This window comes from Dioscorea cayenensis, unplaced genomic scaffold (assembly GCF_009730915.1).
Source record: "Dioscorea cayenensis subsp. rotundata cultivar TDr96_F1 unplaced genomic scaffold, TDr96_F1_v2_PseudoChromosome.rev07_lg8_w22 25.fasta BLBR01000998.1, whole genome shotgun sequence".
NCBI classification, from domain to species: domain Eukaryota; kingdom Viridiplantae; phylum Streptophyta; class Magnoliopsida; order Dioscoreales; family Dioscoreaceae; genus Dioscorea; species Dioscorea cayenensis.
In genome coordinates, this window is record NW_024087389.1 from 188,299 (window position 1) to 211,271 (window position 22,973).

Consider the following 22,973-nt stretch of genomic DNA (forward strand, 5'->3'; position numbering starts at 1 on the left):
TGATTAAGACAGCCGCATCTCCTTGGCAGGTTCAGGAATGAGGGAGCGCCAACTCCCCCACAGGGCTTTAACCGAGAGAGGGGGAGGTGGAAGTTGGAAATACGTGGATAGGAAATCCCATAGTCTTTCAACAAAAGGGCATGAAAGGAACAAGTGATCCACAGTTTCTATCTCCGCATTGCACATCATGTAGGTGGATGTCACAAGCTTGTTGCAACCTCTAGCCTCAAGGTTATCAAGGGTAAGAATACTGTTATCCTAGGCAAGCCAATTGAACATACTAATTTTCTTTGGGCAAGGGGCTTTTCAAATCACATTGGTGATTCTACACGTGACTCCTCCATGAATAAGAAAACCACACATGGATTTAACTGTAAAGACTCCGTTTGGGGTGAGAGACCACCTCTTGTTATCCTCGGATCCTTGCCCATCCAAAATGTTATTGTTGAGTAGAAAGGGCAAAGATGTCTATTTTGCTTTAAACCAGGTAGTTTGGGTGAGGATTAGCATTTCTTTGATTGTACCTAACGGCCTCTCAGCTATACTGAATAGATTTGACCAAAGATTTTTTGGGGCACAATTGTCTACTCAATTATCCAGCTAGAATAGTGTTCCTCCATTGTGTACAATCAACGAAACGAAAGCGTTAAAAGCTGGGAGACATTGGAGCAACCCATTCCATAAAAAAGACCTTCTATTCGACGGTCTGCTGTGAAGGTTCTACACAAAATTAGAATGGGAGTAGTTGAAGTGGCCGATTTTTTCCCCACACCAAGGATCTCTGGTAACTATTTTACACCACCACTTTGCTAATAGAGCTCTATTGAAAATTTAAAGATTCAGAATTCCCCAAGACCCCTAATCACGCGGTCTACAAATGCGCTGCCACTTGACCAATCGCATTTTGGGATGTTCAATGTCTGGTCCGGACCATAGGAAGTCTCTTCTTATCTTATCAATTGCCTTGACTACCCAGCAAGGTAGTTTGAAAATAGACATCCAATAGGTTGGGATGGCAGAAAGTACAGAATTAACTAGTGTTAGTTTGCCTCCAAGAGAGAGGAGTTTGGCTTTCCATGTAAGTAATTTTGACCATATTTTTACAATAAGCTCCTCTCAAACTTGACAATTTGGTCGATTCCCAGAAATGGTTATACCCAAACAATTCACAGGAAGAGTTCCTTTATCACAGTTAAGAGTTTTAGCCAAATTTGTCAGGCAACATATTTTTAACAGTGATATAGAAACAGGTTTTCTGACAAATTGACAGTCAAGCCAGACATACCCTCGAATAAGATGAGAATTAGCTTGGTGATACTTAGATCTTCCTTACCCCAGCAGTAACAACAAGAAGATCATCAACATATTGGAGGTGGCACATCTTGCCCTAGGAACCCAACGGGACCCCGTGTAGGATTCCTGATTCTAAGGCGTGATTGAACATTAAACTAAGCACGTCCATGACCAACACAAAGAGTAGAGGTGAGAGAAGGTCACCTTGTCTAAGACCCCTAAGATATCTGACGTACCCTTTTAGTTCTCCATTGATTATGAAATTGGCTTTAGAGGAAAGAAGAATTGCTTTAATCTAACCAACCCACTGCCTACCAAAACCATAGGGATTAAGGAGCTCTTCCAGAAAGTCCCAGTCCACCATGTCAAAAGCTTTAGCGAAGTCAACTTTAATGATGTGTCCCAAAATTTTTCTTTTTTTGTAAACTAAAAATCAATTCTTCAGCAGTAAACATGTTGTCTAGGATACAACTACCTTTAATGAAGGCTGATTAGGACTTGTCAGTAAGGGAATCAATTAATTTACTCAATCTCGAAGCCAAGATTTTAGACATGATTTTTAGACCCGAGTTGATATGGCTAATCGGTCTAAAATTGGTCGAGACCTCATGGGAGTTGTTTTTGGGTATGAGAGCAATGCTAGCCCAATTGATACGCTCCAAATTGATTGAACCATTATGGAAATCAACACACAAAGTGAGGATATCCTTTTCAATGATATACCAATATTTTTGGAAGAAAGAGATTGGAAATCCATCTGGTCTCAATGCTTTATCGGCCCCTAGGTCAAAGGTAGCACGTTTGATTTCTTCCCTTGAGAAAGGGGCTTCTAGAGATGAAAGCTTCGGAAAATATTTATTTCTCAGGAGAGCGCTCCAAGAGAACATGAATCTGGAATCTCTTCTAATTCCAAAAAGGTTTTGGAAATGGGAGGCAAACACCTTACCCAAATTATCTGATCCTTCCACCAGAATTCCCTTGTCAAGAATCCTCGAAATGAAATTTTGATTTCTTCTGCCATTTGCAAAGGCATGAAAGAATTTTGTGTTTTCGTCACCTTCTTTTAACCATTTAGCTCTAGATCTTTGCTTCCAATAGATTTCTTCTTTTTTTTAAGGATGGTGTTTAGATCTGAGAGAATATTTGTCTCTTTCATCAATGCTTCCGGAGTTTGAGCCCTAGACTCTTTTGCCTTGTCGATTTCGTCAATTGCATGCAAGATATCCATTTTTTCAACTTGATAGAACCAAAATTTACTCTAGTACACTCTCTCAATTTGGATTTAAGCAATTTGAGTTTTTTTGGTAGGGCAAAAGCCCCACAGCCAATTGGGTTTGCTTTATCCCACCAAACTTTAATCAATTCCTCAAGACCTTCTTTAGAGAACCAGACTTGTTCAAACCTGAAGGTTCTTGCCTTGAAGGTGAAAAAGCCAGCCTTCAACTGCAGGGGAATATAATCCAACCCCAATCTAGGCAGGCTTGACTGGTGCACTCTTGGGTGCATAGCTAACTAGCTTTGATTAACCAAGAACCTATCTAACCGGATCCAGCTAGGCTCACTCATTTTGTTGCAAATACTTCATGCTTAAAAATCTACTTGGAAATTTTATTAAAATATAAATTAATTAGTTTTTGGGTAATTTTTCCCCCTTTGGGACATAAAAGTGAAAAATGATTTGATTTTTATTAATAAATATTATCAACAGTAATCTTAAAAAATAAGATTAATTAATAATTTTTTATAATAAATTTTTAATGTTTTTCAAAATAAATATATGCTTGAATAATATTGGTATATAATATTTATAAAAAATTATATATATTAACATTTTTATGAATAATATGTCAATAAATGATGTAATAAAAATTATTATCAAAACTGATAACAACTTATATTTTACCTACTATGAACATAAATATAAAATATTCATAATTGAATTTTATTTTTATGATTTTAATATGTTAATAAACATTATTTAAAAAAAATGCTTGTTTTAAAGATAAATCTCCAATTAAATATTTAACTAATAATGACAATAATTATGTAATGAATTAGCTTACTTTACTTTATGATTAATGGTGCAATAAAAAATCCAAAATAAAATAAATAATTGAATTATAAAACAAATAAAATTGGAGAACTAATTTCAATTTTATTGACAGAATGTTATATATTTTGAAAAAGTTAACGAATAAAGTTTTTCTATCATATATAAAAAAAATATTATACTATTTTATATAATTTACAAAAAATAAAATTAAATTGATTGATTACCGTGAAAAACATATGAGAGTGACCAGCTAAGAGAACTTTTATTATAATTATGAAAATGATTTTTACTTATATTTTCAACCATACCATTAGTTATATTTTTATGAATAATATTAAATGTTTGAGAGATATTTTATGCATCTAAATTTTGATTATATATGAGTAAAACAAAAATAACACAGGAGCATTTTAATCGAACTTTTAAAGTTAATACTTCGGTGCCGTTGTTTTTCCACTCTTATTATTAATTTATGTTTTGCCACAATTGTTTTACTTTATGTTTTTGTTAGAAATATCAAGATTCTGATTTTTTTTTTAGATAAGCCAGAAAATTATTTTATATAATAAATTTTCTCTAAACTATGTGCTTTTTTTCCTTTAAAAAAAAAAAAAGCAATCCAATGGGCCTATATATTAAATACGTATGTTATTGACATGATATTGGATTTATAAAAATTGGATATTTGATTGAGAGAAGAATATGTGCTGAAATATTGGATTGGTGCAGAACCTATTTTTAGGGCATTTAATTATTTAAATAAATATATTTGATGATCAAAATTAAAAAATATTAATAGTAGTAAATATATATTAATAAATATCTTGATTGAATTTTTTTAAATATAGGTAACATGCCTATTTTTAGCTTTCTTCTTTAAATGACATCTAAAATGTGGAAAGATGCTGTTGACAAATTATTATTATTATTTTTTGATAAAATTTTTTTAAAGCTTTTGGAGACTGGAGAGTAATAATAAAATAAAATAAAATAGGTTGATATTTTTCAATAGGATATATAATAAGACCGAAAACAAAATTTTAACATTTTTATAAGAAAATATTTTACAGCCGCATTTTTTAAAATTTCTCCTCCCACATATGCGTATTATGGTATAAATATAATAATTATATAAATAGCTATATTTCCAAAATATAAATTTACTTTATTAATATTATAACTCAAAATGCCAAATAGTATATGAAAATTAAATAAAAAAATGTTGATTATTTTATGGTGTGTATATATACGGCGTATAAACAACATTTTACCTAGTTTGATAAATTTTTAAATATGATGATAAGCAACTAACTTAACTAAAATTGGCAACTCAAATTTTCAACAAATATATAAGAAAAAAGCATTTATAAGGTTATATAGGTAAAAATATTATACTTTATAGATTAAAATAAAAGTTTTTTTTAGATGTATAGGCATGAAGCTTTTTTATTATTATTATTATTATTATTATTATTATTATTATTATTATTATAAACATAAAAAAGCGGGATAGATTTTTTAACTTTTAAATAAAATAAAATAAAATATCAGGTCTTTTATTGTAAGAGTGGAAATTAAAAACCCTGCAAGCTAAGTTTATACGCATTTAATTTTTTTTCTAAATAACTATATATTAAAATTTAATGATAGATAAAAATTAGATACAATATCTTTTTCACACATATCTCCAATCATTTAACATTATATATATATATATAAATTAGAGTACTTGAATTTATACTTATAATATATATATATATATAGATGGAAAGAAAATTACAAAAGAGAAATAGGAAATAATGAATAGGCTATAATTAAACATATAAAAGAGAATCCTAATGATAAAAAATCATAAATATAAAATTACATAATTTGCAATAAAAATACTCCATAATTTGTTTCATAGGTACCCCTCACCACCACCCTACAATTGCATAACCCCCAACATAAGTTTTCCCAAATCCACCAACAAACCAAAGCAAACCAAAAACTCTTTTCAAATATACCAAACCTCTCATCCCTCCCTCTTCACAATACCACAACCCTTTGCTTACAAGAAAACAAAGAAAACTCACTCCCATTCCCCCCACCACACCAAACTTCTCCTTTTTTAAGTTCTATTCTTTTGCTTCCTCTTTACCAACTCATTCCATTAATTATCTTCAATATATATACATATATATGATGATGATGATGATGATGATGATGATGATGATGAAGAGAAGGGAGTTTGGTAATTTGGAATGGTTATTGTATGGGATGATAATATTGGTATTGTTTAGTTTGGGAGGAGTTCATCAATGCAATGGTGGTAGTTTGATGGGAAATGAAGTAGTAGTGATGGTTGATGGAAAGGTGGCAGTGGCGAAGACGGACAATGAGTTTATTTGCGCCACCGTTGACTGGTGGCCGCAGGAGAAGTGTGACTATGGTACATGTAGCTGGGGTTCTGCTTCTTTGCTCAATCTGGTATGTCTATTGATTTTGTATTGTTACTGTATGTATTTTTGAGATACAGTTTCTTTTTTTTATGTGTATTTTAGAATGATAATCTTTTGGTATTGTAAGAGGATAATTATAGAATGGTTTGTATTTATTGAAATTATAGATGTATTTTTTATGTATTATATATATGTATATATCATTGAGATAGATGTTGTATATGTTGATGGTGATGACGGGTGATGTCTTTCTCCCCATTATTTGACATTTTTTAAGATGATTCATTTATAAATTAAATGAGAATTGACAAAGTGGACAAGCTGATGTTAGAGGTGTGTGTGTGTAGGTCTATCTTAAATATATAGTCTAACCTCATCCTGTGTATGAGAAACCTCACACCACTACTTGTGCATAGGAGACCTTGTATATTATTAGTTTTGTGGGAATTAAATTCATAACACCACATGAAAATGAAATACCTTAAATATGGAGGGCAAAAATATAAGTTTTTGGTTAAAAATGTTATCATTTTTTTTTTAATTAATGTTTTATTTTTATGTTTAAAATATTTATTACAAATAGATTTGGTCATTAATATTTAAAATTTTAATTTTATTCTTTTTTTAGGATTTTATTGAGAATAATTTGTTAAACTTTGATTATAAAATAAGATTTTATTTGTATATTTTATAGATGCTAGTTTAGGTCCATTATAAGATATATTTATACAATGGATTTGTTTAGAGATCCCCATCCAGATGGTCCCCCTTATATTGTCTTTACAAGGAAAATCATTAACTATTCTTAATCTACCATCCCTGATTATAGCATCTATAAAACTAAATAAAGTACAATAATTAATATTAGACATTTTTTAAATATATAGATAAAATGAACACAATACAATGACCAAAATAATTCATTCTTTTCTTTTTTCTGAAATGAAAAAAAATATCAATGATTAATCAATAGATCAAAAGATTGAAAACTCTGCAATGAATATCCTAATTTGTTTCCTTAAGCAATAAATAGAGTCATTTTCTTAAAAATTTGATTGACACAGGTGTTTCTCCTTTTGCTTCATGCAGAATCTCTCAAGCAAAATTCTGGCGAATGCTGTCAAAGGCAAGTTTCTGATACTGACTAAAAAAGATCAGAGAAACCGATGAGCAAGCAAAAGACGATGTTTTCTTTCTCTGATTTTCACTATTCATGCAGAGTTTTCACCGCTTAAACTCCGTCTAGGCGGTACATTGCAAGACAAAGTCATTTACAGCGTCGGGAATACTAGAGAACCTTGTACTTCATTTGTCAAAAACAGTTCAGAAATGTTCGGTTTTACTCAAGGCTGTTTACCTCAGTCTAGATGGGATGAACTCAATGACTTCTTCAGAAAAACCGGGTATTTGTTTCTGTTGAGCCTTTCATTCAAGTGATCATCTCTAGACTTACTGAACTTTGACAATAACTGCTTCATATCAACACTGTTTTTCTAACCAGGGCAGTAGTTGTTTTCGGATTGAATGCGCTAAATGGACGGGTTCCTATGCAAGATGGTTCAGTAGGAGGACCTTGGAATTCGACAAATGCCGTTGCACTTATTCGCTATACAGTCAACAAGGGTTACAAAATCCATGGTTGGGAGCTTGGTAAATTCAAACATCCTACATGCAGTAATGTTCATGTTGGGATTTCAGTTATCAACACCTGAACTCACTCTGCATCTTTGCTTGTTAGGAAATGAATTGAGTGGGAATGGAATTGGAACAAGAATTTCTGCAAATCAATATGCTGCTGATGTTATCACCCTGAAATCAATCATCAATGAAATTTATAAAAATTCGACAGTGAAGAAGCCACTAGTGATTGCACCAGGGGGCTTCTTTGATGCAGCTTGGTTGGGTAAACTCATCAATCAAACAAAGGCAAATTCACTGGATGTAATCAGTCACCACATATATAATCTTGGTCCAGGTAATTAAATTTGTTACCTGAAAAGTGAAATTTCAGCTGGTGTCTCTAATTTCACGGCAAGTTTGATACTAATAATTGGTAGGTGTGGATGAGCACTTGATTGACAAGATTCTTGATCCCAAGTATCTTGATGGCGAGGAATCGGTCTTCAGAAATCTTCAGAGAATACTTAGAAGCTCAGGAAGTTCGGCAAAAGCCTGGGTTGGTGAAGCAGGAGGGGCCTACAACAGTGGCAGAAACCTTGTAACAAATTCTTTTGTTTTCAGCTTTTGGTGAGACAATGCCATATATATCAACATAGTTTCAAAGTGAAGTAAAAGAAAAACTAGTAATTTGCTCACATTTGTTTCGGCTTCAACACGGTAGGTATTTGGATCAGCTTGGAATGGCTTCAAAATATGACACCAAGACTTACTGCAGACAAAGCTTGATTGGCGGGAACTATGGCCTACTCAACACAACCACCTTCAAACCAAATCCTGATTACTACAGGTGCGTCTGCAATTGCTCAAACAACGTAAATGAAAAATCATATCAATCAAACGAAGATGATATATATATATATATATATATGCACATCAATAATTCATTTCTTTCACAATACAGTGCGCTCTTGTGGTACCGATTGATGGGACGAAATGTTTTAGAAACAAGCTTTAACAGCACAAATAAGATCAGAGCATATGCTCACTGTGCAAGAAAATCAGTAAGATTAAAAAAAGACTAAATACCTTTTTTTCTTCTTCCCTGTATTCATTTTCTTTGGCTTCACTTTGCAGAGAGGAATAACAGTGCTCTTGGTCAACCTCGAAGGCAATAGAACAAGTCAAGTGTATATCAATTCTCGAGTATTCCACAGTAAAAAAGTTACAAAATTAGGCAGAAGAAGATCAAGTTTTCATCATCACAAGATTTCCAGAGCTAGGAGGCACGTGAGGTATGAGTACCACGTTACAGCCAAGGATGCCAACTTGCGGAGCCAAACAATGCTTCTAAATAATAATACCTTGGAAGTGGACTCCAATGGAAATATTCCAAAACTCAAGCCCATCAAAGTAAAATCACATAAGCCTATATTTATCAAACCATTTTCAATTGTATTTGTTCATATTCCTTACTTTCATGCTCTTGCCTGTAAGTAAGCTTGCGTTGACTTCCTAAACCTGCCATCGAGGCTGCAAGTTTTGCAAGATGTTGACCAAAAAAATAAAGAGAAGGAAAAAGAAAATTTACACATAAGAAAAAGTTGCTCCAATTTTTCTCCTTGTGCATTCATCTGCCAGTCTTTTTTCAACAATAAACTCAGAAACTATAAGAAAAATCAATTTACAAGATAAAAAACGGAGAACATTTCTTATTATGGATACAAAGCGTATAAGACAGACACTTCATTTGTCTGATTTGGAGCCTCTTATGTATAGGAAGGCCAATTTAGTCAACTGGAACTTCAACCTCCATTTTCATGCCAGACTTGCCAAGAATCTGAAAGATGCGTGCATGTAAGAGCCATGAATGCATAGTACACAGCAGAAATGAGAATTTCATCTCACTCAAAAAGAAAACAGTTGGGTAATCACACAAATCATGAGTACAGATAACAGAAAATTGAACTTCAGAAATAAAGAATTATTTATCTGCCCTTCTCCAGTGGGTGGAGATATGTATGATATTTTTTAGCAACAAAACAACATGGACAGTAAAACAGCCGTCAAGTGCAAAACAGTCACAGTACAAAACATATATAAAGAAATTTGATGCCCAGTTTATTATGCAGAAAGAATGAAATCCTTTATTGAAAGAATTAGTAAACAACAGAGTACCAATTATAGAGACAATTATCATGAAGTTTTGGAGAATTGTTACTTAATGCTTCTAAATAGCTTTTTGTGAGTGTGTGCTTCAAAGGAAATAGTAAACATTTGCAAGTGCAAAAAAATTTCATAAATAGCAAAATTTTCTTGCCAACAATTAAGCTTGTCCATGCCGTCTCTAGTGGTAGTTCATTTTAAAATTTTTCAGTTACACTGAAATCAAAAGGATTAAAAATATCTGTCACACATGAAAGATAAATGGTGCCACTTTACTTTTCTTATTTCTTTGCATTGAAAAAACCATCAGGTAGAAGAACAATTTGAGATGGGACGGTTGTCATTCGAACCTGATTGAATGGCTGAAGACCATAAAAAAATTGCACTAACTATAGATAGCATATGTAATATAACCAGAACAACATATTGTTCCTCGTTCAACAAAAATACCAAGGGTATCCAATCAGCTCAAATTTTGGTATAGCATCAGTATTTTTGTGCAGATAGCTTCTTTGAGTAAATAAAGTAATATATTGCTTTAATGAAATGATACTATGCGGATAATAGCAGTTCCATTAGAAACACAAATCTATCATATGCTCAATATCTGTTGTCTCCATCAGCACAAACTAGTGAGCAAATTGAGCTATAAATCATAAATTGAACATTAAGACTCTTGGATAAAAAGGCACTGTTTGTAGATTCCTAGAAAATTACCTTTATGAAATCATCCAATAAAAGAGAAGAGTTCCTGGTGTAACCGGCTTCTTCCAATAGACGGCTCAAGACTTGCTGTTAACATGATACATAAGTAAGAAAATATAATATAAATGACACTTGAACAAGGATAAATTATTAATCAAAGAGGAAAAACTTTAAATGTGTGAACAATGAAGCATGCACATAAAGGTCACCTAATGGAGTCTATATTAGTATTATTCAAAAGCAAGATATTTTGCAAAAACAAAAAAATAATTTAAAAAACCGGAAAAAAAAAAAAGTCTTTCAGCTTAAGACACTCACCAAAATTTCAAAGGCTAAGAATGCTTCTCATAGAAAAACTACCACAAATTAAAAAACGATGAAAGCAAACCTGTTCTCTTCTAATACACTACTTAGAGCACACTACAAAATTTGCAACTGGGAAACTATTGGCAATTTATTAAATAGTTAAATATACTAATTGGTGATGGATTCAGCCTCATTTCCAACCAAATGTTCTAAAGGCCAAAACCTAAGATAATCTTGGATGCTAATTTTGCCAGATAGCTAAAGAAAAAAACATCTGTTTGGGCCAAGACAAAAAGAGCCAAATAGTCCCCATCACTTTCAAATCAAAGGTGAAAATGAGCATATTGTCATCTTCAATTACATACAGAAGGAAAAGAAGAATCAACAGCCTAGCTCTATATGTGACCCTTTCCCCTTTAATGCCCAGTTTTTTTTCATATAAAAAAGGCCTTTGTTATCAACAAATAAGATCTCTCTCATTTTCAAACTTGACATTGTCAATAAAAAGAGGAATTAAAAATGAGCTCAGCCATTAATACTCATCAATGACAAACTCTTAAGAATGTAAAATACCCTTGCCAATTAAATCTTCATTATGGATGAAATTCTGAACATAATCAATAAATTCATATTCCCTAGAAAGCTTTGGTGCACTATGATCTTCCTTTCCAAGAACATAAAATGCACAAAGAATTGTACAAGTTGATACATGATAACATATGCATTGCATATAGATAATTTTCTAAGGCTTACTTTGGGAATAAGTTATATTTCACCACCTATTTATAATTCCGCTACCAAAGATAAGTAACAGTTTTATCAGTCTAATACTTTTTCTCTCTCATCTAGACTTCCTTAAAATTTAGAGTTACTGCCAAGGAGGTAGTTCAGTTGAAAAATATTGCTCGCCCATATATCCTGCCTACCAATCTACTAGTGCTCCTCAGAAATTGTATCCACACTATCTTTTGCTGAAAACTGACAGATCACCAAAAGACAGTAATTTAAATGGCATCAGCATAAAATTGCAATAAACATACACAGCTTCTAAAATCCTATGGGATTATCTTATTATAAGTATTTTCATTAATTATTTACCCAACAGTAAAGATTGAGCATATACCAGTTGCGAAAGTAATATCAGAAATCCATCCATGCTATGCCATATAATTCATGTTTTAGTTCCTTTTATATATAACGCAATAATCATCCAAATGATCAATGAAAACAAAATAAAACAATTTTAGTAGGATTAATGCACCTCTCTTTGCTTATCTGACATGAACGATCCCGTGAAATCCCGAAGCACCTCTATCAAGTCACTGAAAGTCACTCTCCCTTTAGAGTCAATATCATAAACTTTGAAGATCACTGGAAAAAAAACCTATGAATCACTAAACCATTATATATATATATATATATATATATATATATATATTTATATAACACCAAAATTGAAAGATCGCCATGAATGACTTCCACCAAAGACACACACACACACACACACACACACACACACACACACACAAAAAAAAAAGAACAAAATTTTCAGAGCCAATCAATCAACCAACCAACCAATTTACATACACTCCATCTTCTGGTGTGGTGTGGCCAGCGGACTAAAAGCAGACAAGAAAGCAACAAAATCCTTGAAGTTCAATCCATCAACCATCTTCAACAATCTCTACATAACAATTAAACAAAATCAAATTTAATAAGAAAAACACAAACAAAAATCACTCCCAACCACAATCCAACATCAAAAAAACCTGAGAGAGCGGATTGAGAGAGAATTCAGGAATGGATAAAAACTCATCAGCAGCTATAAACCCGTTCGAATTGCGGTCCAATTGACAGAACCTCTTGTACAATGCCACAATCTCTTGCTGCGAAACTGAATAAAAAATCCAATCACAAAACCAATTCAAACACTCCATTCAGCATCAACCAAACAACAATCAATGAAAATCAAAACAGAGGTGAAGAAGATCATCACAGAGGTAGTGGCAGTGCTCCTGGACTTCCTCTATGTCATACTGAGTCAGCATCGATGGTACGTTCCCCATCAAAGAGAGCAAGATAGCGAGAGAGCGAACGAGAGAGAGAGAGAGAGAGAGAGAGAGATGCTTTGCGTGGAGAGCTTGGGAGTGGTCGAGGATTTGAAGAGAAGAGGGGATTGATTCGGAGCATCATAGCCGTCCACGTGTTTACTAGTTGGTGGTTCATATCTTGAGGAGATGATGATGGTGTGCTTTAAGATTTGGTTTTCCCTATCTGGAGGCACTTCATACGTCTCAGATGTGTGATAAGGATCTCTTAGCCATGTGTGTGGACCCTGTTCGAATTTTTTTTTAATTACTAATAATATTAAATGTTTTTAAAATGATATGGATTTTAAGTTTAATTTTTAGATTTTTTTTTTTTAGTACCTATAAAGTATTTTCGTTTATATAATAATATCGAATATAATTTTTTTAAATAATTAAATTAGAAAAATAAATTTAAGAAAGATAAATAATTTGTCAAAAAAATTAAATAAGATTAGATTCTAAAAGTCTAAAATCAAAACATTGTGGAGCCATGAGGAGCTTGTTGCAAACTTGCAAATGCCCAATTTTAAAAATTTATGCTCTTTTTTGTTTAAGCAAGAAGAAATATTGTTTTTTTTTATGGTTGCATGTTGCATCAAGGGACCTTTTTTAATTTTTATTGTTTTATTTTATTATTATGTTTCCTAAGCATTTGATGGTATGTTGATGTAGACTAGCGAGGAAAGGTTATGAATATGAATATTCTGAATAATCAATCTTGGATAAATCACCAAACTTGGTTCAATTAAAATTTTTATTATTTTTTCTTAATTTTTATGTCTAATTTATAAGTTATAACTCAATCCATACGATTGTACTCACAACTCATAAAGTTCTAAGGGAAGAAGTTTCCTTTAGAAAATTTCATTATTTAAAATAAAAATATTTAGTTATTAATTTTAAAGATATTAATATTGATAAACACTTATACTAATTATAAAACAAAAGTTTTAATATTTAATTATGTTTAATATGATTTTTATGGGTTTATATATAAATATCCACTTTTTATATTAGTATGAATGCATATTTCCCATAATCAAATAGTAGAATAATTTTAATAAAATTAAAAATTTTGGTATAAATTTTTTTTCTAATGAATAAAATTATCAACACATAAGTGGGTTCAAGCGCAAACTTTGATAAGTATGAAAAAAAATAATCTTAATTGATTAAAGTTCAAGTAGATGTATAATGCAAATAATATTTTACTATTTAAGATTTATTTTAACTTTTTATAGAATTCTATTTTTAATTTTCTAACAAAAATTTTAAATATATATCTAAATATTTTATTTAATTTCAAATCCATAATTTTAATGACATACAATTTGGCATATATTTAATTTTTTTGGCAAAGACATAATAAACATGAAAAACAAATAAAAACATAAAAACATTTTTTTTTATTGGGACAATGTGAACAAACTACCATGCACATTTTAGATTCCCAGCCATATTCGAAAAAAAATAAAATCTTCGGCCTTCTCCATCGGTGTCAATTGCATTACCATTTGTGTATTACGAAGATATTCACAAAAACTATCATAAAAAATAAAAATATATATAATAAAAAAATTTCAAAAATCACAATTAACATATAGATTCTTTGGAGATAGGCAAATGTGAACATTTGAGCCTCGGCCATTTCCCATTCTTCACAATAGACACAATGCCCATTTCCCAAGTTGAATGCCCATCCAAGTGTAATGCATAACCCATGCTCCAGTTTATAATAAATAAAATAAATAAATAAATATTCTTAAAAAATAAGAATAGTAAGAAAAAAAAAGGAATAACAATAATTAGGATTAATGGCTCATAGCTCAAGCACAATCCGCAAGCCTGTGTAATGGCCCAACATGGGTCCAAAAACCAATTCAAGGGTATAAGAGAGAAATTATATACGAATAATGATATTTTTACCGAATATATTTCCTGAATAGGTTTTCTAAATGACGTAGATGTCAAGTTGGCATCCATGTCGGCATCCATGTCAGCATCCATGTCATTCTTTCTTTTTCTCTTATTTCAAAAAAAAAAAAATTAATTCTCTTTATTATCTAAATAATAAATTTAAACCTTAATAGTAAAAAATAAACCTGTAAATGATAAACCAAAAACCCCCTCCCTAAACTCTAAACTGAAAATCACAAACCCCCTCTTCCCCCAAAGGGGGTTTGTGATTTTCACTTTAGGGTTTAGGGCAAAGGATTTAGGGTTTAAGGTTTAGGGCTTAGGATTTAGGGTTAAAGTTTTTATATTTTTAGGGTATAAATTTTGTAGTATTTGGATTTAAGATTTTAGATATAGTTTTATATTTAAAAAAAATTAAGAATTTAAGGATTTTTAAGGTTTAAATTTGAAGTTTATATAAAAAATAATAATGACGTGGATGAGGATGTGGATGACAAGTTGGGCATCCACATCATTCGGGAAACCTATTCAGTGAATCTATTCGGTAAAAATAGCATCTCTCATTATATACATGTAGTTAGATTTTTTTTTTGTTAATTTTTAAAAATAGGATTATTCACAGGAAAGAGAGTTAACTAGTTTTAAGTTTAATTGTAAACAAAGGTGCTTGAAATTAGAAGTTGAGAGTCTGTTGCGGCTTCACTAATTGTGTAGAATTGTTTCAAGCTCTTAGGTATTTTTTTTAATTGGCATCGAATCTTCAACTAGTGATAACCAAAATGCAAAAACTATTGTCAAATGAAATGGAGCTTATCCCTATACCATATATAGGGTGCTGAAGTTATCCAGATGGTTTATAAAGACAGTAGAAAAGATTAGTTTTTTTTATTATTTTTTATCGAAGTTTTCAATAAGATATTATTAGAAAATATTATATAAATAATTCTTATTTTATTGGATTATCTTATCCACAAGATTCCTTCTTTCTTGGTAAGAATGAATTTTATGGAGAAATGACAGTGACTATGAATCAATCAATAGATTAAATTCTTCACAAATTCGTAGGTTCAATTTCTGCTGGATGCACGGCAATGGGAACGTTCAATAGACTATCAAGATAAGAATCTTCATGAACCGGGTTATTTTTATAGCATGTCTCTTTAAAGTGAAAGTCGAATTCATTCCGTATCGTATCATCTTGACTTGGTTCTGCTTCCCCTCTTTTTTTACCAATACCGAGTCAGGAAATAGTTCTATATACTCCTTCACTAGTCCTTCTATGTCGTAGTGTTGAAACCAAGACATTCCATTTGAGTTTAGAATAGTTTTTATTCACTCATTTCTATAGATAGATGGTCAGTCGATCTATAGAAATGAAAGCATTACCACATAAAATCTCTGAGAAAAATCTTTCAAAAAATAGTCAACTAATATTATCAACTAATTAAAATGTTAAAATGGTTCGTTATTAACTACTGTTGCTTTAGCTTTACACACGTCAGTAGCATATTTTTATGCAGGTCCAACAAAACTACTTGTTACAAATAAGATCTTGTTGTTGCATCGAAACATATAAATGTTGACTAATCTGATTAACATTGAACTTGGTATCCCTGGAGAGATAGTTCTCTAATAGACCGATGGATAAGTAATTCGACTCATTCACATACAAATCATGAATGTCACTAATAACTCGACACAAAAAAAATGAAAAACCTAGTTATTTTAGTTAATTTATTTGAAATGTTACGAATTTTTTGAATCTTTTCCATGGTTCGATAGATAATTTGATAAGCCAATGATTTTTTTTCCATGTTTCAGAATATGGTTAACCAACATGTTAACTAATCGATTACAATAAATTGGATCTCCAACTAAATTGAGTATCATACATGTAATGATAGTACTTATTTTTAGTTTAGACCCCCTATACAATCCAAAGCAATAAGGAAGCAGAACTCTATTTTTTTTCTTGAAAAAATATTTCCTTTTTCAATTAAGATGGGATGACTCCTTGAATCAAAGAATGATCGATAATATCAAGGTGTATTTTTTCCGAATCAACAGGTTCATTGTTCAATTCATGAGTTGGGTATAGTAATAAGAATTGTGTGTGTCGTGTAGCTTGAGCAAAAATAAGAGCTTAAATACCACTCGTAAATAAGCCAAGAAACATAACGGGTATAGGAACTAATGAAGGTACTGTGCATAACTGCATGGATAAGCTCACACCAACCCGTCAATTTTGGATCCAATTCGGGATTTTCCTTGGTAGGTATCGGGAAGGAATTGGAATGTATATTGAATTTAATTAGTTAACTTTAACTATTTTATTTATTATAATTATTTATTATTTTAATTATTATTTATTATTTTAATATATTTTTTTAAAAAAAAAAAGAATTCCAATTTCCTTTTTCCTTTACGAATTCTAATCCTATGTCTCTTATCTCTAGGAGGTCTTCTTCGAAAAGGTTGCTTGGATTTATCCATGGGTTATTTTTTTTATTCCTTATCTCGAAAATTCTATTTCTTTATTCATTTTAGATCCGACCGAATAGCATTTGATTATATATGTTGTTATAGTGTTGTATATATGTTAAGTTCTTCCTTTCCTCTTCATCGATGTTGCCCACCAAATAAAAGGCTTGTTTGGAAAGACTATCTAATTCTCCGGAAAGAATGAATTGAAACCCCCTAATTGTTTCTGCGAGACCAACATATTTCCCTGGAGAAGAATTATTCTCAACGAATCCATAAGAAGTGATCCCATTTTTTTCATCGGGTCCGGATGAAGACCAAAGATCTTGAGCTACCGATCCAGCGGAACAACTCAAAAGAGCACAAACTTCGATGGAGCAAATGGAGATAATGTCGGCGTACATATGGACACTGGGACTATTTGCACACAACCACTACTCACACTCTTATAAAAATGTGCCATCATCCGAGATTCGAACTCTCACTATTTGTGAAGGGTTCTAACAGAGACCCGAATACCAATAGACTGTTGGGTTATTGGTACTCGTTGTGTCTGTCTTGAAACTCTTCTAGTTTTGATATATTGTTATAGTTCCTTTATCATAATAAAAACAAAGAGCATGGGTCAGGTCCAACTACAACAACAGTAATGGATGAGCCTTGTTCCACAAGATCAACAGATTATAACTATTAGGATATCCTTATCAAAGTTCACAAAACTCCGCAAATCGCAAATGCAAAAGATGGTTTTCCCCTGCCAACAAGCTTGTCCTTGGAAACACCACATGAACACTCTTATTATATTTCAGTACTCTCACTTTTGTCTCCATCTTTGGCAACAATAACACCTTTGGAAAGTCTTTTTTTAACTTTTTTTTATGAATGGTGACAAGCACTGCCTCACAAAAGAATGTCGAAAGGATAAGTTAGTTTGATGGTGCACCAATTATGGTAGCTTAACGACCCCTTAAGAATTTATTATGTGGTTCGAGCTAATACACAGGACATGGAGATGATATATCAAGGACCACAATCACATAATGGTAAATCTCTCCTGCCTTGTAACCCAGAAGGATTAGAGAATATGACTCTTCCTACAAAAGACCTAATAAACAATGGATGAACAGTATTGATACAATATTTCTGCAATATATCTATAACATTTTACACAATACTGTACAATACTACAACATAAGGATTCGACTTTGCATCATTGACTTCCACTAAGCTATTTAGTGGTTGTCGCCCTTTGAAAGTTCTTGCTAGTAAAATTGTAGTAAATTGCAGGTGTTGTTTAGGAAACCCTTCACTATAAGCATTTGGCATCTGCATGATGATAAGACCCAAGAATATTAATCCGTGGAAGCTGAAAACTTATGTTGTTTAAAGTAGTGGATAATCATCCATTCTGCGGCCCAAGGCATGGGCTTGTGTTGTTGTAAGGTAATAAGTTCATCAATATGCATGGCTATGCCCAGCCCAGGGTTTATGAGTTGTTTTTGTGCTTTTAAAATTAAAAAAATGAAAAAGAAGATCATAAATAAAATATATACACATGATAAAAGTGTTCAATTGTGTTTGTACTCATAAAAACTTTTATAATTGTGTATACATCTAAATGCCCCAATATTTATATAATATGAAAATATGAATTTTTATGCAGTGCATATGCAAGTATTTTAATCTTTTTCATGTATTTAATAACAAAATTCTCTAAATTAAACTTCATAACAATCATAATAAACTTACACTTCAACATTTTTGTTACGTGAAAATATAATTTTTTTTTATTGGGTATATGTTTGGAAACCTTTTCTTTAATTGGTAGAGGAGTATAGTTGTATAGTATGGGATATTATATGAAAATTCTCATAAAATTAGAAAACATCAATGCATATATGATATATCCATGTTCAATGAGTATGTACATGCAAAAGTATCAATTTCATTAAATTCAACCTAACTAATCAGTGGCATTTTATTTATCTCCCAAGTAAAAGGTCAGGACTTGACTCTCTTCAATACAATACTTCAGGGTTTGTGGTATGTTTATATTTATTAATAAATAAATAAATAAATAATATGTATATTTTAAAAGTTTATTTTAATAAATACGCTTGCTTTTAGGGGGTGAATACACAATGTTCATGAGAACTAATCACTATTTATCACATGAAGAAACCCATATTTATATTGTTGAAATAATATAAAATTTTTAATAACAATATTATTGAATAGTGAAATTACGATGATGAAAATATGTGAAGTTTTTAAAAATATATCAATATATCAATCCCATAAAATATTGACTATCCTAAATTAGCCACGTTTATACATGGAAGTGACCCTAATTTACCTTCTTTTTTATTTTATTTTATTTTTAATTTGTTTTCTCTTCCTGCTCTTATTTTCTTTTCTTTTTTTCCTCTAGTTATTATTCTTCACTCCTCCTAACTTCTTCATGACCTTCATCTTCTTCTCTAAGCTTATACGTATTCTTCCTTCTTAATTTCCTTTCTTTCCCTAGCTTCCTTTTCTTTCTTTGTCTCTTCCTCCACTTCTTTTCTTCTCTAGCTTCCTCTTCTTCCTTAGTCCCCTTTTTTTTTTTCCCTTTTCTCAATAAAAGGAGGTATTTATAGAAAATAAAAAAAAACTTAGGGAATCTAGCGGCATTTGTTTTTAAAAACACGGCTAAATTTAAATTTTATGCACATAACGCCGAATTTAAATTTTTTAGCAACTGACGTTAAATTTAAATTTAAATTTAAAATTTTATTTTACCGGCATTTTTATAAAAATCAATTAAAGCAGTAAATCAATATAAAAATATTTATAATTTAATGCCATTTATTCTAGAAACTCCCATAAATCAAAAAATCAATTAAAAAATATTTATAATTTAGCGGCATTTATTTCTAAAAACGCCTTTAAAACATATATAATTTTTAATTAATTTATTAATTTAGCGGTGTTTTTTAAGAATAAACGCGGCTAAAGTGAAATTTTTTTAAATTTGCAAATAGATTTATTGTCATTTATTATTAAAAGAGCTACTAAATTTAAATTTTTAGCACAATTAGAGGTATAAGTGGGGCGGAGATTCTCCAAAATAGCCCCCATGGGGGGTGGGATTCCCCACGGAAATCCCATACCTAGTAGGGATTCCCTAACAACAAAAATAAATTATATATTTTTATTTTTATTAATTTAAAATAAATTTACATGAATATAATATTATATTGACCAAATATTTGATTTTTTGAAAAAAAATATTTTTTTGTATTTATTAATAATGTTTTAGTAAATATAATTTTCAAGTTTAGTAAAAATTAATTTAAAACAATTGAGTTACAAATACAATCTTAACAGAAATTTTTGTTTTAAAAAGTTATATATACACATATATATATACCTTGTAAGTTGTAACCCTGACATCGTAGTTAGCACCCTTGTAATCCCCGATATGGGGGTTAGCACTTTTGTCTTAGGTTGGGTGAAGATTACCCGACCCCGCGGGGGAGTAAGTGGGGAGAGTTTCTCCCTCGAGGGAAATTTTGGGGTAGGGAATCCCTGCCCAGTAGGAAACGGTGACGGGGATGGGGACGGGAACCTAACTTGCATCTCTAAGCGCAACACCGAATTTAAATATTTTACTAATGGCGCCAAATTTAAATTTAAATTTAAAATTTTCAATTTAGAGGCGTTTTAATAAAAAGCGTCACTAAAGTAATAAATCAATTTAAAAACATTTGTAATTTAATAGTGTTTATTTTAAAAACACCGCTAAAATATAAATATTTTTCAATTGATTTATCAATTTTACGGCGTTTGCTGCAAAGACATCGCTAAATTGAAAATTTTAATTATAAATTTAAATTTAGAAATAACATTAGCGGCGCTTATTAATGTAAACGCCTCTAAAGTTTATTTTTATTGGTGTTTATTAAAAAAACCTTAAAATTCTTATATTTAATGTCATTTTAAAAAAACGCCGCAAGTAAAGGGCTGCAAAATGCCTTTTCATAATGTAGTGAGAGAAGAAAGCAATATATGGAAAAGTGGTGCTATGGAACCTACTAAATCAAGTTTTTAGAACCTAGAGCTTGTAATGATATGCAATTGAAAGATGCTAAACCTGTATCTTTAGTCAATTTAGAGATTACAAAATATGATATAATTTGCCATCAACTCTTCGTTGAGAAAATTTTTATAATTCATTTTAAACTTTTTGTACGAATTTATTAATTAACCGGTAAACACTGTAAATATAAATATTTTTTTTTATTTATACATCGAACCAAAGTGTGTAGCTTAGTGGTACCAGGGTCTCCTCGCTTGAGAGAAACGCGAGTATGATTCTCCCTGACCCCACTCCCCAGCTTCAATGAAGGTGTGGGCACATGGTCGTTTCCCCGACCTATAGGCCCTGAGAGTTGGTGCTTACTACCCAACCTCGAGAAAAAAATAACCTAAACATTGTTAAGCAAGATTTATTTATTTTTTTTAAATTGGAATTATAGTTGAGATAGAACATTAAAGCATTAAAAAACTCTTTAATAAATATAAAATTTATAGTTTAAAACTTTCAAGAAATTCTAATATTAGTATGAGTACTACATAGGAATTTTTATTGTGGTCCAAATATTAGAAAAATGCAAGGTAGTCAGACTTGGACCGGCCCGGCCGGTTCAACCAGAAAAACCGGGAACCGGCCATGTGGCCGGCCCGGGTATATCCCATTGAACCGGGTATGAAAAAACCCGGTGACCCGGCATGGTCAATCGGGTCACAATGTTTGAATTTTTTTTTACAATATTTCATAATTTATTATTATTTTCTCATTGGAAACCACAAAATCATGTATATTTAATAATATTAATTTTTAATTTATAATCAATAAATAGAATTACAAATATATATATATATATATTTATATCATAAACATACCAACAAAAATTAACATTTAAAAATAAAATCCATTAATATGTTATGTAAATACTTTATAAAAATTTAATTTATTAAGAAAATAAAATAATAAATGAGTGCAATTTTATTATAAAAATATAAAAATAAAATATTTTAACTAAATAAAAAAATATAAGAAAATTTAAAACAAAATAAAAACTCAATTGAGATTGGGTAAGTTATATAATTTATTGATAAATATATCATCCATATAAAAGGATAAAAATTAGTGAATTAAATTTTTTATTAATTCTAACAAAATCAACCAATAAACAAATAAATAAATAAATAACACTAAGAGAAGTTCGATAATTATATATTAATATATTAAATTTGTAAATATTTAAAAAACTTAAAAATAAATGACATAATTAGAAAACACTAGTGTATATAAAGTCATTTATCAATTTAAATATCAAATTTGAGTAGTTTTTTTATATTATAATTATGGTTTTAATATTATATTTGCTTATTATTAATTATTATAATATTTTTTATATTTTATTATTGACCCGTTTCAACCCGGGTTCGACCCGGTCGAACCCATTGAGCCCTGACCCCTAGGCTTAGCCGGGTCAATGCCCGGTCCGGGTCTGACAACCTTGGAAAAATGTAAAGTCTATTTCTTTTGTGATTATTGGGCCATGGCTTTTGTATTAACAAAGTATGAATTTCAACTTTAGTTTTATAAAATCATTTGCATCCAAAAGAGGGAAAGAGGGAAGAAGGGGGGGGGGTATGGCTGTGCAAACGAACCAAGCCACTTGCGAGCTGCTCGAGGCTTGGCTTGGAAAAAAAAACTTGTTATTAAGCAAAAAACCGAGCTCGAGCTTCACTTTCAAGCTCGAGTAGATAATCAAGCCAAGCTCGAGTCTCACACTATTCGGCTTATTAAGGCTCTTGAAAAGCTCGGTATTATACATATGCTGTAGCAAATTA

General features: G+C 31.0%; 2 protein-coding genes and 1 long non-coding RNA gene across 3 annotated transcripts; 1 reads left to right on the top strand and 2 right to left on the bottom strand.

Moving 5' to 3' along the window:
• Positions 1 to 5,381: 5,381 nt before the first annotated feature.
• LOC120255439 (heparanase-like protein 3) lies at positions 5,382 to 8,930 on the top strand. The gene is made up of 9 exons (XM_039263263.1): positions 5,382 to 5,815; positions 6,877 to 6,913; positions 7,007 to 7,190; positions 7,289 to 7,437; positions 7,526 to 7,762; positions 7,845 to 8,034; positions 8,129 to 8,254; positions 8,369 to 8,468; positions 8,542 to 8,930. Exons 1-9 carry the CDS (start codon positions 5,528 to 5,530, stop codon positions 8,902 to 8,904), a joined length of 1,674 nt encoding a protein of 557 aa, XP_039119197.1. The 5' UTR covers positions 5,382 to 5,527; the 3' UTR covers positions 8,905 to 8,930.
• LOC120255441 lies at positions 7,509 to 8,596 on the bottom strand. Its single transcript, XR_005535011.1, has 4 exons — positions 8,494 to 8,596; positions 8,104 to 8,260; positions 7,780 to 7,983; positions 7,509 to 7,596 (listed from the first exon to the last, which is right to left on the bottom strand). It is a non-coding gene; the product is annotated as an uncharacterized LOC120255441 (long non-coding RNA).
• Positions 8,931 to 8,998: 68 nt separating the features above from the next.
• LOC120255440 (calcineurin subunit B-like) lies at positions 8,999 to 12,708 on the bottom strand. The gene is made up of 6 exons (XM_039263264.1): positions 12,578 to 12,708; positions 12,351 to 12,475; positions 12,169 to 12,265; positions 11,843 to 11,952; positions 10,288 to 10,362; positions 8,999 to 9,244 (listed from the first exon to the last, which is right to left on the bottom strand). Exons 1-6 carry the CDS (start codon positions 12,645 to 12,647, stop codon positions 9,194 to 9,196), a joined length of 528 nt encoding a protein of 175 aa, XP_039119198.1. The 5' UTR covers positions 12,648 to 12,708; the 3' UTR covers positions 8,999 to 9,193.
• Between the last annotated feature and the right edge of the window lie 10,265 nt (positions 12,709 to 22,973).